The 16,466-nt window shown below is 43.6% G+C and overlaps 1 protein-coding gene across 1 annotated transcript in view; it reads right to left on the bottom strand.

The window, feature by feature from the left end:
- grid2ipb (glutamate receptor, ionotropic, delta 2 (Grid2) interacting protein, b) overlaps positions 1 to 16,185 on the bottom strand; it is a 38,036-nt gene extending 21,851 nt beyond the window's left edge. Inside the window, exons 1-6 of the mRNA XM_061095282.1 lie at positions 15,940 to 16,185; positions 15,480 to 15,809; positions 14,529 to 14,683; positions 5,656 to 5,937; positions 2,951 to 3,036; positions 146 to 215 (exon numbers count right to left, since the gene is read on the bottom strand). Coding sequence (XP_060951265.1) covers positions 146 to 215; positions 2,951 to 3,036; positions 5,656 to 5,937; positions 14,529 to 14,683; positions 15,480 to 15,809; positions 15,940 to 16,185 — 1,169 coding nt within the window. The remainder of the gene's footprint in view (positions 1 to 145; positions 216 to 2,950; positions 3,037 to 5,655; positions 5,938 to 14,528; positions 14,684 to 15,479; positions 15,810 to 15,939) is intronic.
- Positions 16,186 to 16,466: the final 281 nt, after the last annotated feature.

The raw sequence follows: 16,466 nt of genomic DNA, 5'->3' as shown, positions 1-16,466 counted from the left end.
TGGTTTGGCTTTTTGGAAGCAAACTCTACCTACATGATTCTTGCTGTTATGGGTTTGTGCCCTCACGGTTCAAAGCACTTATTGTAAGTCGCAATCGGATAAAAAAACGTCAGCTAAATGTAATGTGATGCAATTCAAGACAAACCTCATGTCCAGTCCATTGAGGAAGAGAATGCGGTCGCCTGTTTTCAGTCCACATTCCTCAGCAGGACTGTCTGAGAGAGGGAGACAAACATGTCAGAAAATCAGGCATCAATCAGAAGGGACCCTGGCAGAGCATCAGCAGCTAACAAGGTGCGTGGACATACGAGGGCAGCAGGACGAGGCGGTGACTAATGTGATGCTGTCAGTCTGTGAGGGACAACAAACAAGGGCCGTGGACCAACCAGAGTCCATATTAAATCTTATTACGGGAGGAAGAAGTGCTGTCAAAACAATCCCTGGTGGAAATCTTGCCGACTGCACTGTACCCGTCCGTCCACCATTGCCTCCTCATCTGTCAACCTGCTGCTGAGTTTACCTTGCAGTAAAAGTCCTGTCAGCATTTTTTTCCTTCAAGTCTCGATATAATAAACTCATCATGCGACGGTTGGGTGATTTGGATGCGTGTGCAGGTTGGAGAACATTCACAGGCCACGAGACAGAGACTTCACATCCCGGGGCTCGTGGCGTCCAGGTGATCGATAACAGATCCGTGTTCAGATCACGATGAGAGACATGCCATCCACCCCCACCATCTCCATACCAACCTCCATAAGGCCCACTGAGTCAGCCCGCTCTGGCCGCTTCAGCACATGATGGTGGGAGATGATGGTAGGCGGGAACAGTGCCGTCATCACCATCACACGCACTCACGCACTCACACACACCTCCCTCCCCACCAAGGCACCACATTCCCTCCACAGGAGCTGCACAGCTGCTCTTGTCTGATGCCTTCATTTCACAAAGCAATAACAGATGATTTAATAACCTTTCACTGCCGGAAATTTAAAATAACAAAAGTAATTAAAACGTTCGCCCAAAAGGCTCTGAGTCAAAATTACTCTCACAAATATTTAACTGAGAGTTTGGTTTTCATGGTGATTATGAGGTATAAAGCAGCAAGATTCTACCCAGAAATTCATTCAAACTGAGCCTAGGGCTAAATTTAGGCAATAAAGAGTTTCATTTCAGAGCTGAGAGAGCAAGTAAACAAGGCTTTGTAGTTATGTACAGATTAAACAAACAAATAATAGCATATTTATTATTGAGCTTTAATGGTGCTGGAGGATTAATCCACCTTTGGTCAAAGCTTTCTGTTTCCATCTGTTCCCAGTCTTTATGCTAAGAGAGCACCAAGCATGTAGCTTCATATTAACTTTACAGATATGCGAGCGGTATCAATCTTATCTAGCTCCAGGCAAGAAAGTGAATGAGTGTATTTCCCAAAATGACAAACTATTTCCTGAGGAAATAATTTTGACACGTTTATAATCGGTTGTTGGTTGTGAATTAAAGTGTGTAGAGTGCTAATAATAAATTCCCCTCTGTGGGCGTCCATGAGAAATTAAGCTTTTCTGAGATTCTGTGAAGAAAACTACAGGAGATTCAAGATTTCAACCTGGCACCTTTTATGAACATGAAGGTAAATTAAGTCAGGGGCAGATCGAGGGGCGTGGCCAAAGGGGCACAGGCCCTAGAGCTGAAATCAGATTGCCCCCTGAAGTGTCTCTGGCAATAGTATTTTTTTGTTGTTGTTTGTTGAGAATTTTCCAAGCATTTCTTGAGTTCACAATCAATAGATCTGCCACTGAGGTACTTAATGAGATTAAAGTTCATTACATGATGATACAGTGTGTGAAATTATTACCGTGTCAAGGAATTTGTGATTTATCTTTTGATACCTGTGATATTGTGAATGAGAAACCTTAAAGAACTGTGATAGATAAGATAAGGGTGCTTTAAGTGTTGTGCTATAGGGACACTCTGTCTGGTATCGGGATAAAATGGACCTTGTCTCAGTTCGTTAGAATATAATTACAATCCTGACGTTACAGCTAGTGACTTGTTATCTGCTCATATCCATATGTTTTAATACCGAGCGTTTTGGTTTGACTGTACATGTACGTTGGACCAAGACTCCTCAGCAGATCTATGTTTTGATAAACTCCACCACTGTTAACGACGATTAGAAACTCAGCCATCTATCATCAAACATCTGTGCTGAAGATTTATGTGACTTTGTGTAATTAGACTTCATTTTCTACAGGTTAGAATGTATATTCACTTTTTCAGATTTGACAAAACAGTTAAAACAGTTATCTCGACATGATCTGATGTAATTGAACATAAATTTGCTCTCGGAAAACGCTGCTGTACATCACATCACTTCCTGTCCTAAGGCTGTGAGACAACTGAAATCATCTGCCACGAAAATATTTTTATTATGATGACTTTATTACTTATTCATTCATTTATATAACTTTTGTTTTGTGAGTAGCATAGAGGGATCTGTAATATCATTACACAGACTTGTGTTGTGCACTGATTATTAAATTGAATCTTCAAATCTTGAAATTAAACTAATTTACTCCCAGACCCTGGGTTCTCGTGATTTAATTACCGCTGCCGTCACTGAACATGATCAGTAGAAATCTGTGTAATATCCCTGGACGTATCTTTTGAGTGTCTGAGCACAGTACAGCCTGTTCTTAGGGTTTTCCTCTCCACATTGTGTTGGTGAGTCAGACGCGTCCACTTCCTGGTACACTCACACACACACATTAACACCTCCTGATCACCTTCGACCCCCAGCGGCTGGCACCACAGCAGACTCGCCCACCTAAAATGCACCTGCGTCCCCCTCCCTCACCAGCCAACACAGAGCGATGTGAGGATCTACCAGCCACACACAGTGAGGAGGCGTCTGTCAGGGGCCATATTGTTCTGGTTTTTAATATCGGAGCGGTACCTGCGATGACAGAGTCGAGGCAGACGGGAGCGTGACCTCGCAGCGTGAAGCCAAAGTTCTTTTTCCCTCTGTAGACACGAACGATCCTGAGGACAGAAAAAGGGTTAAAGTGAAAAGAACTGCTGACTCATGAGGTTCTTTCAAACTGGATTAAACCATATTTAATCCCACGTTTTGGCATCACTGAAGTAAAACAGCCTTTTGTTCTTTTATGTTAAAATGAAATTACTTTTTACCAGAGAACCCATTCATTTAAAACTTCTCTCATATGAGTCATGCAGTTTTTTTTTGAAGTGGTATAAAAGACATAGCGAGGTTCAGTGCACTGCTGAACCTATTAAAGTAATGTTGATAAACATCAGGGATTACAATTTTAGTTATGAATTGAAATCATTTGAGGTTCTAAATGTTGAACAGATAAAAACAACAGCATGAAAATGTCATTTTTGACTTTGTGGTGACTTACACTATTTATCTATTATTATTCAAGAGTTTGGCATTTCAGTTACGGGAGCACGGGTTTGGCTCCTCATGCTCACGCTGCTTCTCTGGGGCAACGTCTGCTTTCCTATTTCTCCTCGGCTCTACGTCACTGTGTCCTAAATCCAACACCAATTATTGTTGTAATGTCATATATTATAGATGCATTGGATATTGGTTGTATCCATTACACTTCATAAGCCCGTGAAAATGCCCCTTTCCAGAACTACAATGCTGTTTTTCGTCAAAGCCACAGTCCAAACATTGATGCCCACAAGGATAATAGAAGTGACAAGGTGGCAAATTCCCACATCTGAGAAGCTGAAACCTCAGCGTTTGAAAATTCATTAAATAAATTATTAATTACTAGTTATTATAATTGTTTTCTACCGACTGTTGCTATAGCCTACAACCTGTAGGTCGGGCAGCCCAGCTGTCTCTGCATCATGGCTCATCCGCTGCTGTTTGTTACGAGGCTGTTTGTTCTCTCTTTTGTTTTTGTGACTTCCTGTCGGTGGGAGTCTGAACAAGTGCAGATATGACGCTCTGTCTTTTTTTCCCCCTGGAATCCAACTTTGAGATTTAGCGCAGGCTCAACTCCACGTCACTTCTCACATCTGTGTAATTTATTCAATCAGCTTCAGGTTAAAATAAAAAATATTACAGTAACGATGACATTTGGCCCCCCCAGTGGAGGAATACAAGCTGGACCCTCCCTTTACATCAAAGATGAGACACTTTCACTGTCGTCGTTCCACAGTGTGTCGCCATGGAAACCACTCAGGGCAACACTGGTTTGGTATGTAAACGGAGGAAAGACTAAAAAGGCGAAGGGGGGGGATGCGGGAAAAAAGACAGATCTCTCCTTTGGTTACCGGCTGTTATGTAAGATGAGCTAAATGCAGATGGGTGCATTCTGTGCTGTCTGTGCGTATCGTGTGCATTGCGTGCATTGTGTGTGTCTGTTTGCGAGTGTGTAAGAATGTGTGTGTGTGTGTTTGTGTGTGCGTGGGGAGGGTGTTGGGCTGCACAGAGCTGCGCAGCACTGACTTCTAGCAAAGTCCAACACTGAGTCTATCCAGGCCTCTTCTACTTGTCATCAGTCAACATCAGCTACACAGTCACTACTGAGCCAACAGCTGATCACATATCTATCTATCTATCTATCTATCTATCTATCTATCTATCTATCTATCTATCTATCTATCTATCTATCTATCTATCTATCTATCTATCTATCTATCTATCTATCTATCTATCTATCTATCTATCTATCTATCTATCTATCTATCTATCTATCTATCTATCTATCTATCTATCTATCTATCCATCCATCTATCCCTCTGTTTGACTATCTCTGTCTATCAGTTTATCTCACTCTCCTTTTTCCTCTCTTGCTCTCTCTCTCCTCATACTTGTATCTCTCCATCCATCTATCTCCATCTCTCCCTCCCTCAATGTATGTATTTCTTTCAATCTCAATCTCGCTATATTAATTTACCTCTCTATCAATCTATCTCTCTCTCTCTTTATCCATCCATTCATCTAGCCGCTGTTGAGACACAACAGAATTACAGCACAATCTCTTTATGTGACTGACACGACACAAAGTTTTCTCTCTCTCTCTCTCTCTCTCTCTCTCTCTCTCTCTGCTGCTGTTGTGCGACCTGTCGACACATCCAACCCCCTGTTCTCACTGTTCAGACCTCAGAGTCTATTAAATTAGATTGGTGTGGGCAGGGTCCTGACACTCGTGTAATCCTGAATTCAATCCACTGTGCAGTTGTTAATTGGTGTGATCAGTGTGTCAGTGGGGGGGGGGGCCGGACGGGTCGAATGGTCAGGGTCCCTACAGCAGTGAGCAATTAAGATAGATAATGATGTTATCAGACAAAATGGAAAATACTGATTAACCTATATTGTAGGCTATCTTTTAAATATTTAAATACAAATGTATTTATCTAAAATTATTTTTGTTTCCCTCTTTGTGAAGCACTTTATAATGGCTGTTTTGAAAGACGCTATACAAATAAGATTGTTATTAATATCATTATCCTTATTATTACAAAGTTTCTTTTTATATACAAAGGTTTTGTTTTTCTTCAAAACTTTGATCGTATCTGAATAAGTCAATCGTGGATTTACAACAGTAAGCGACACCTGCAAAGAGCCAAATGAACTCATACAGCACCACATCAAATACAACAGGTCAGGTGTCTGCTCACCTCTGATTGGGTCCGATGGGGGGATGTGCTGGATTCCCAGAGACAGACTTCCTCATACCCCTGTCCCTCTCGGTGTCCCCCCTCCCTCCGTGTTCCCCTCCATCCCTGGGCACGGAGCTGGCCCGTTTGGATCCGTGGTGGCGCTCGGAGTGATCCTCGCTCCGGCTGCGTCGCACTCTGCCCTGCGGCTCGCTGATGCTCTTGCTGCGGCAGAGTCGGTTGATCACGTTCTGGGAGACGGCGTCGTCGAAGCGCTGCCGGTGTTTCTTCGGGATGAAGATTCTGGCAAACATGGTGGCATGTGAGGGGAAATAACGAGGGGTGATAAGTTTGTTTGTCCACAAGAGTTGCCTTAGAAAAAAAAAGAGAAAGAGGTTGAATCTACATCACAGATCCACCTCGATCCATTCTGAAAGCCAACAGCCCATAATCAATAATCTCAGATTTCCAATGAAACAACAGGAGCAAGTCTGACATCCAGTTTGACCATCGATTCTATGGCTTCCGAAATAATCTTCACAATCCAAGTCCACGCTTATTCAAATCAACAGGCTTCCTCCTTCAACACTCAAGATTCTAAAGATAAGAGGAGAAAAAAGCCTCTGATGGACAGATGATGTGTCTTTCCCGCTGGAGGTGACTGTTTTCCCAAGAGGGGAGAAAAAAGAAGAGAAGTTGAATGAGAATCAAGGGAGAAAAGGTCTTTCTCCGAGGATGAAGAGACAGCGAGAGAAGCCCTGGTGTCGCTCGCTGCTCGCTGAAGTCTCACTGCTGCAGCGTGAGGTACCAGAGCCGGAAGACAGCAAGAGAAAAAAAGGTGTGGGAGTGAGCGAGCATGGGATTTCTCCTCTCTCTCTCTTTCTCTCTCTCCCTCCGCATCTACCGAATCTCACTCTCCCCCTTTCTCTCTCTCCCACACTTCCGTCCACGCCTCACCTCTGTGTCACTCATCATGTTGACCTCAGACCTCTCAGTGAACAGCAACACGCAGTAGGAGGAGAGGTTGTTAAAACTGAATGAATCCTGCTCATTTCAGAGAACCTGTGTTTCTCTGAAAGCTTTATCCTGCTCGGACGATGACGTTTTTACTTTCATTCAAACTGTGTGTACTTTGTCATATGGAGAGCTGGACGCTGACTACACAGCGGCGCCCACTATATGAGATCAAAAGAAAATGAGTTGTCTCCGCGCACACAAGCTGTCAACAGAACACAAGGTTTCATTCAAGTGATCACAATGGCTGCCAAGAGACAACACACACACACACACACACACACACACACACACACACACAAACACACACACACACACACACACACACACAAACACTGTCATTGTGGACAACCGAACCAAAACCTTAACCAGGACCAGATATTTTGTATCATTCAAACACACACACACACACACACACACACACACACACACACACACACACACACACACACACACACAAACACACACATATAGTCACGCTGTAGTTCACCAGTTTTCATGGTGGACACACAGTGTTGTCAATGCACTCATGGGTAATTTCTTTCGTCATCAATGGCCTCAATACACAACACAGCAATGTTCACAAATATAAAATATGACTCTTAAGCTTCAAAGTACATCAGGGAAATTAACTAATTAATCTCCAGCTGAAAAACCAACAGTTTCATAACATGTGGAAGTAATTCATGATCACAACCTGATAATAGAGATTTGCACCCACGTTGGGTACATCATTAATTTGGCTAATTTCCCTGAAGTGGGACTACTAAATTATTCTTTTATGTTATCTCACTGTGTGGGAGCGCTGCTATTTGTCCTCACCCTGAACATTGACGTTTGTCACATCATTGAGTTTTTTTGGCAAATACATTTGATACACTTGCTTTATAGCTTATTAAATGTGGAGGTTCATATCATTACCTGTATATATGAAGCCACAATCATAAGATTTGCATAGTGAAAACAGGAAAACAGTTGATTTAGCTCTGTCAAGAAATAATTGCAGTCAGGTGTTTTTTGTTACCTTCAGACAGTCGGTGGTAGTTACCCAGTATTTCCCATTTTATATAATATGTTAATCTCACCAACTGAGGGTTGTGTGGTTAACATTTACCACCAACATATGCAAGTGCTGGCAAGAAGGCAAACTTCCTAAAATGTGCAACTTTACTAAACTAGACCCATAAAAAGATATAAGAACTAGAAGTGTAGAAAATCCAGACTGCACTGTTCTACGGGACTTAAAGATCCGATGTAACGAGTCATAAGTTAATTATTTGCTTCCGTGTATATTGAATCATAGAATCATCGAGATCCAACTGAGATCAGAGCTCGAACAAACACAAACGACTGTTTCTATTCCCACCTACACCAGTCTGTGGAGCTCTGATTTGCCGCTGATCCGATGAATCAGCCATCAGCAGACGGGGTTTGTGAAAAACAGCACCAGTCGGGTAATTAGCAACAAACGCGCTGATGGTGACAAGAGGGGGGGGGACGACATAACAGCTACCACTGAACGTGTCCACTAGAAGCTAATTAAACGAGGCATGAAAACAACTTTGACAGCTATGTAACGCAATTAGGACAAGTTTATTGTACAGAGAGAAGGAGAGCGAGACAAACATGAGGCCTGACACTGGTTGTGTTCATGATGCAGTATTGTTTATAATGTGATTCCCCCCCTAGTGGTTGTTTGAATGAACAACACCACTTTCCGCACTTCACAGGAGCTCTCCGTTCAGCACCACCACAACGCAAGACTAACTGCCAGCAACAAAGCTTCTTTCTTTCTTTCTTTCTTTCTTTCTTCCTTTCGATGTCACATTGATTACATGAAGGTTATCTCTCCTCCTACTGAGACAACCTTTTCCACAAAGCCTGTTACAAACTGGTGGTATACTGTACAGTAGGAAAGGTGTGTGTTGCATTATGGGAAGTGCAGGACCTGGGGGGAGAGATTTAGAATTGTGTGACCCATACTAGAGGCCCAAAATCCGGATTACTTCAGCTCTGCCGCATCAGTTTTTGACCATCTTTTTTTATTCAGCATCCAACAATGATGTGACAGTGCACCGACACACCTTAGACTATACGTCTACATCATGTCAACAACCTGGGGAATTTAGCGCCTGGAGATCAGGAAGGCCGGGGTTGCTTTTAGAGTGCTGCATTCAGATTTTATTTCTTTACGTTTTCACCTATATTATCTTGTCTTCATCCATCCATTATCTATACTGCTAAACCTTTTAGGGTCAGGGGGGAGCTGGAGCAAACACGCAGAGAACAGAAAGACCTGGGATTCTAACAGGGAAACGTTTTGCTGTGAGGCCTCATAAGAAACATTATCCAACATACTGCCTTCCTCTTATGAGGCACAAAACATGCTGTTTAAAAATGTGTTATACGCCATTATGACATAAAAATCAATGGACAACAGATTCCTACAATCTTAAAAACATTAAACATTGATTTCGATTATTTTTCCATGCTTTGTTTCAGAGAAGCTGCCACGTTATGTAATTTTTGGGACAAATCACTTCAGTAAAAGATATAGGCCACGTATTCTTAGACTGCTGTCACAGTCTCTGCAGATTCTGATCGGGTGTGAGGTGCACTGGTACGTGACTGCAGTCTGAGACAGTGCTGCAGGAGTAAAGACTACGGGTGACAATGAGCATCTTCCTGAGATATAAATAAATGTTCTGTAGTGGTGTGGGAGTAGCAGCCCACACGGTCCCTGTCTGTTTGCTATTTGTGCTTCCCTGCTATTTGTCATCCATTCAAACCACAGGAATAACACGTCTCTCACATGCTTAGAGTACCTGTCTGCTGCATGCTCTTTTAAATGAAGGTGTTTATCCACCTCAGCATGCACAGCCACGTGTTCGAATAACAGCCGCCTCATCACAAAAAAAGTTTTTCCGCATCAACTCTGGGAAACTGAGCGAGTGCTCTGATTTGACCTCGTTTACGGAGAACAGAGATCTATAATTATCTGAAAGGAGGGTTGTGGAGGAGGAAGTAAGCGGGGACAAGGGATGTATTTCTCAGAAGGGAGGAATGACAAGCAGGAAAAGACAAAAAAAAACTAGACCTCGTTTTGGTTCAAGCGTCCTGATGTGGCTCAAATGCAGACGAGGGAGTTTTATCTGTGCGATTGTCATTACGTCTAAATACATGTAGAGATGAGGTTATAATGTGTGTGTCCTCAAAAATAATGGAAGCTGTGGTGGAGACCTCACAGTGGTGCGTCACTTAATTCCACATAAGACAGTGGAAGTGGAATTATAACAATTACATGAGCAATGAGCTGGTGTGTGTCCAGGAACTTGTCAAAAGTAGATGTAGTTGTGTAAGTGGTCGGCCATGTCTGATCCATTGTGCAGATACAGGATATAAACATCGTACACTAGGCTGTGGCACACACTGGAAAAATAATTACATGTGATTAAAGTATGAACATGGTCATAAAAGGGAGGCTGATTAAAATAAAAAAATGAAATGGAAAATATAGAAAAGGAACAGAGGAAGAGGAGAAATAGATAATAATGTGTTATGTAACACACACTGTACATAATTCTAGGTCATGGCTGATCGTTTATACATATACATCTACATTTATATATACATACTCTACACATACAGCTAGTTAAAGCTGTCTCCAATGCATCCATTCTAAAGATAAAAAATAACGTGTTTGTATTAATGGATATAGCAATTATAAATGCACTGGCTTTAGAACTGTTAGTCTGTTGGTAAATGGTCTTTATATATATGAAGCTTTTCTAAACATGATGACAAGTTCTTTACGGCACAGTTTTGCTATTCACCCATTCACACAGTGCATCTATGTGCAGCACGTTCTCTATCAAACACCATTCACACAGCAGGCAGGGTTTGGGGTATATGATCTTGGCACACGAAAATGGATCGAAGACCCTCTGGTCCCATTGTGTTCCAGCTGCTCTGGCAGCTGACCCTTGCAGTTAAGATTAAACACCATCATTAACAACACTATTGAAAGAGACAATAGTTCACAAAATGTAGTGAATTTCAGGACGAGCTGGTAACGGCAGTACAGGGACTTGCTAGAAGAAACATTATCGATTTCTGAACACTCTTATTCTGATATAAGGCACAATGCTCACTGCAGTCATTTAAAGTGAAATGGTTTTGTACTATAGTGTTAGCTGTTAATGCAATAGTCCATCTGCTTCTAAACACACTTAATGCCACTGCCAATGATGAAGACTCAGCATAATACAGACAGATAAAGTTTAAAAGGAATATTTATGTAATCCTGAAGTCATCATGCTCAAACCCATGCAAAACACACACACACACACACACACACACACACACACACTCACGCACACACACGCACGCACGCACGCACGCACGCACACACACACACACACACACATACACACACACACACACACATACACACACACACACACACCGGTCCAAACATGTGGCATGAGATTACATCCTAAAAGCAAAACATCACTCATCCTAATGACTTCAATCGTTATTGTACTACACATGCATTGTTAACTCCGCATGAACATGATGAAACGGGTTCACTCCAATGATTAAATTATACATTGAAAGCTCCAGCAGTAAGAGATCTTAGAAAACAACCAGGGAACATATGAGATCAAATCCACAAACAGCATCTACAAAACAACAGCAGCTGCTATCGTCACGTACTGAATCAGATCTCATTAAATATTCACACACCTCCTACTTTGCATACATTATCACACTGATGGCACTTAAATTGCTGACAAACATTCAAATTTCCCTCGAAGACTCACAAGCAACCGAATTTTATAAAAGAATAAAAAGATGTACTCACCCCAGACAATTCATGGTCTCAGCTCTCACCCATGGTTTCGAAAGTTAAAAAAAAAATCTAACACACAACTTGCACAATCTACTACACACATGTAGGGATCACAGCTGTAGAGGCATCCACTGCTACACTGTGCTCCTTGTCTGAGGAGGATGAAAGATAGGATGGGACCTCGGCGCAAGCAGGAGCCTGCCTTTACCAAGTGTCAAGGGAGAACTGTCACCGCATGGAGAGAGAGAGAGAGCGGGGACCAGCCCTGAGCCTCTGAGCACGATAATAAGAGGATCCATCCGAACAAAACGTAAAAAAAAAAAAAACGTCCAGGAGAGAGGGAGAGAGGACAGAGAGGCATACGAGTTGTGAGATGGGTGGGGGAGGAGAAATAAAAAACGCAGAGTTGTGTATTATTGGTGCTCGCCCTTAGTTATACAAAACACCCAATGGCACGAGATAGTGTTTGAATTATTCATGACCAATTTAAGGCAGAAGAACGCCGTTGCCTCGTGTCTCTTCAGGTAGGGAGACCATGCAACTACCTCAGCACTGACCCCATCCTGCTGGAAAGGCTTCTTACAGTGTATTAATACCACTGAAATGAGCTGTAGTAGTAGTAGTAGTGGAGGACGCCAGGGTAGTAAGAGAATAAAAAGGATTGATTGGCTCAGTTTGTGGAAGAGTGCAATCTGTGGACAAACTGTCTGGGGAGTTAGAGAGAGGCAGGCGTGCTGGTCATTCTGGCGCACGGCAAACCAGGAAGCTCTGGCGCTCTGACTGGTTTTTCACATTTAATTACCTGGCGCTGCTCCATCTCGTAGACACATGGAAACACCATCAAAAAACCTGTTGGGTGCAGCTTAAGCTTTGTGGATACAGAGCAGCGCGGCAGTCCGTACTATAGATGTTTTCATGAAGCGAGCACTCAACTAAATCCGCCTGTGGCTCGTCATCACACACACCGCTCCATGCTGCGAGTTCAGTTCACGCTGCCAATCCTTATTTTCGTCTAAAAAAAACTCTAAGCTCAGGTCCCACCCGAGTCAGTTGAGTCACTCGATTTCACTAACACGGATGATGACACTTCAAGGGACTTGGAGGGTCACTGTGGATTTACGGCGGGTGGCAGATGGGGCCCCACCTAAACCTCAAGCGAAGCTTTATAATGCCTGGCAGTGGACGAGACCCCACCCTAATCCCTCCTACAACAGAATGAGCAACAGGAAAAAGTCTGTTTATGTGATTATTATGAGTGAAATCCAGGCAGATTATTTTACTTTTCACTAGGACCACAGAGAAAGGGGACACTGGGATACAAAACCATGTCCTGGTTCTTATATTCTTGTATCACAACCTGTAGTGGAACATTAAGCATCTTTTAAGGGTTTTGTGGAGCATAGATATCAGGGTTTTAATGGACCTGCACAGAATTAGTGATCTTCCGCTACCAGTATTGGTAATGTATAGCTTGACGTTGTCATACTCATGATTCTAGTCAGAATATGAGTCTGATACGGCTCCATTGGGCTGTGATTATGGGGCGTGTTTCAACCGAGCCAGGAAAAAAAATGCCTCTTCGCTCAATTTGATAGACCTACAACCAATCAGAGCAACATAGTATGTGACGTATGTTAAATAAGCGACCATCGGGGCCAGCTGATAAATTAAACTTTTTCCATATCCCGTAGGAAGGACAGCAAAAATATCTTTTCGATCTACAAATGCCTTGATCGCGTTTCTCTGTTCCTCTTTCAAAATGAATGCGCTGTCGATGTCTGCTAAAACAGACTCAATGGCAGTATCTGAACATCTCAGCTCTCCAGCGGGAGGCATGTTTGTGGAAAACAAAGTCAACCCAAGCGCTCTTTGATGACGTAGTTGATTACGTAACTGTTGATCATCTGTCCATCATCGTATAAAGCCCGCCCTGACAATTTGATTGGTCCGAACAGCTTCTGTTCGGAGATAATTTCTCCCCAACGGAGCGACTCCAGACCGAACTTCCCAACCGAAAATGTTGTGGGCGGGCTAAGTTCGTCTGGCACCCAGGCAAGGTAATGTATCCAATACTGCTGAAAATGCCAAGCCAGCAATCGGCGAGTATGTGAATCTATGTACCGATCCGATAGCTCAACTTTAGAGTATAGTAGTTTAACCCAGATAAAACTTCCCCTGAGACCACTACTGTAGTGCCACTGGCAAATACTTAGTACTTTAGAGCAGCGTTAGCCTAAATGTCAGCTGAAGGAAAATACCGACATGTACCGTATGCAACATTTCAGATTTAAGGGGATGAAGTAGTGCTGCCAAATTACAACACTAGCAATCTCATGATGCATATGAGCATTGTCTGTGTGTATTTCCATGTACTTCAAAGGGAGCCTGAGCCAGGCCATACAACAACGATCGGTATCAAGAAGGTGGGAGAGGCGGTGGACTAGTGGCAGAAACTTGGACTATGGGCAGAAAAGGTTCCTGGTTCGTCTCTGGTTCGACTCCACGGAGAAAAAACAAAAAGACGAACCTGGATTGATCTGTCAAAAAATCCAAGAGGATTCTCCCTACCCTGTCTAGTGCCCCTGAGCAAGGCACCTTACTCCCCCAACATCTGCTCCCCGGGCGCCGTACATGGCTGCCCACTGCTCTGTGTGTCCTGCACCAGATGGGTTAAAAGCAGAGGTTAAATTTCCCTCCTTGCATGAGTGATTGTGCATGTCTGTGTATGTGTTTGGGACAAATTAATGTATCTTAATCTTAAGGGAGAAATGGAAAATTTCCAGAATGACAGGAAACATGGGGAGAGAGGGATGTAACATGTGATGAGGCTCTGCCAACAACAAAGAAACCTGGCTACACAACATGTGCCTCAGGCTGTCATAGATGACTCATGATGATACATGTAGTCGGTAGTAATTGACCACTCTTCCTCAGTCTGACCTTGCAGCCCACTGTGAAATACCATCAGTTTATTCTACACCATGTTATGTAATACATTGTAAATGGAAGTGAGACCTCCGGCTTGTACCTGATGCTGGAGATGAGCTGTCGATGTTCGTCAGTGGTGAGTATCTCTGGCAGAACAGACGCCAACCACTCCACTCTCTTCTCGGCTGCGTACTGCTTCAGCACACTGAAGAGTTTCTCTTTCACATCAGGTTCATCACCCAGAATCTGGTCGACCTGATTGAGACGTTTAGAGGACAAGACGCTGCCTGGTCATATGTTCAACACCAGTTCAAAACAGAAAAGAGTCTTAATCAGGTAACTAATACTTAATCTTCTGTCTTAATCTTGTAGCTTAGCCAGTTTAGTTGTATAATTTCCTTTCCATCAAAATCCTCAGAAAGTGAGGGCCGGCCAAAATGTCCTCACCCGACTAGGTTCTAGGCTCAAACTAGTCCTCATACAGACATCTATACCAGTACACACACACACACACACACACACACACACACACACACACACACACACACACACACACACACACACACACACACACACACACACACACACACACACACACACACACACACACACACACACACACACACACACACACACACACACATACACAAGGAGAAAATATTGTCATATTGATCAATCCATTCCACACACACAGCTCTGGTGAAGTAGAGTTGTCTCTGTGTGTATGTGTGGAATGGATTGATCAATATGACAATATTTTCTCCTTGGCAACTCGGGTAAGCAAGCAACCCACAGATCTCTCAACAAACACAATATCGCTGAATTCTGATTGGTGCACAGAAATGCACAACCTCCCCTATTTCCAAATGAATCTCACGAAAAAAAACAATAACACACACAAAAATGTTTGAACCCTGGCAGAAAGTGTGGGGTTCAAGAAGAACTTCATCACTCACAGTAAGAAAAGTCTCGTTCCCTTTAAACTCCCCAACTCAAGTGGACCAGGGGAAGGAACCAACCTTCACCTTATTATGAGTATTTTTCGACGTACCTTCGTGTTGAACTCCAGAGCTTTATGTTTGCGGTCCTGCCTTGGCCCGTCTCCCCCCATCTGACTGTCGTCTATGCTGATGCTGTGCTTCTGCCTCACGCCGAGGCACAGCACCCCCAAACGGAGCGTCCTTCCCTGGGAGGCCTTGATCAGCGCCGCGGCCGTCTCATGCTGCCTGACCGGGATGCCGTTGACCTCCATGACATAATCCCCGGCTCTCAGACCTGCACGGCCGGCCGGCGAGCAAGGCGAGCAGTCCTCCACTAGCAGGGGGCAGTCTCCAACAATGGTGAACCCAAAGCGACCATCCGGACCTGGTATGATGTCCATCTGTAACATAAGAAAAAAAGCCCAAGCCCATCAAAACCACCAGGTGGGGTTACTATACCATTACCTGTAATTCCACAGGCATTGACCTACACATGCAGTATTCCTGTGATATATTCAAGAGCTGTAAGACCTGCTGTATACGGGACACCACTCCGATACTGGGAGGGATGTTCTTCTGAGTCTGGGCGATGGCCACGACTGCCTGCTGACCCAGTGTCGACACATTGTGGCCCTCGATCTCCAGGACCTGGTCCCCGGCTTGCAGCCCGGCCAGGTGGGCGCTGCTGCCCTCCTCCACACACAGGATGTAGCTGGGTCCATTCCCACCCAGCTGGAAGCCGAACTCCTCGGGCCAGCCCTGATTGGACGTCGGCATGCTGAGGACTAAAAAGAACGAAAAGGTGGAGGTAGAATAGAAAGAGGATGTAAGATTTGAGAAATGAACATACACGTTTTCAGATACAATCACTTACCCACAGCAGCCAATGCATTCATATCTACTGGCATTGCAAATACACACTCAGATGTAACGATCCTTTGCATATTTCAACAGAGATCCAAACTGACGCCGCTGTTCCCTGTCTCCATCCTCCTGCGTCTCGAGTCGTTCTATCGTGAGCGGCTCTGTAACCTTCTCCCCTGAACCGTGACACACTC

Source organism: Limanda limanda, chromosome 21 (assembly GCF_963576545.1).
Source record: "Limanda limanda chromosome 21, fLimLim1.1, whole genome shotgun sequence".
NCBI classification, from domain to species: domain Eukaryota; kingdom Metazoa; phylum Chordata; class Actinopteri; order Pleuronectiformes; family Pleuronectidae; genus Limanda; species Limanda limanda.
The sequence above is the reverse complement of the archived record's forward strand: the minus strand, read 5'-3'. Positions and strand labels throughout refer to the sequence as shown.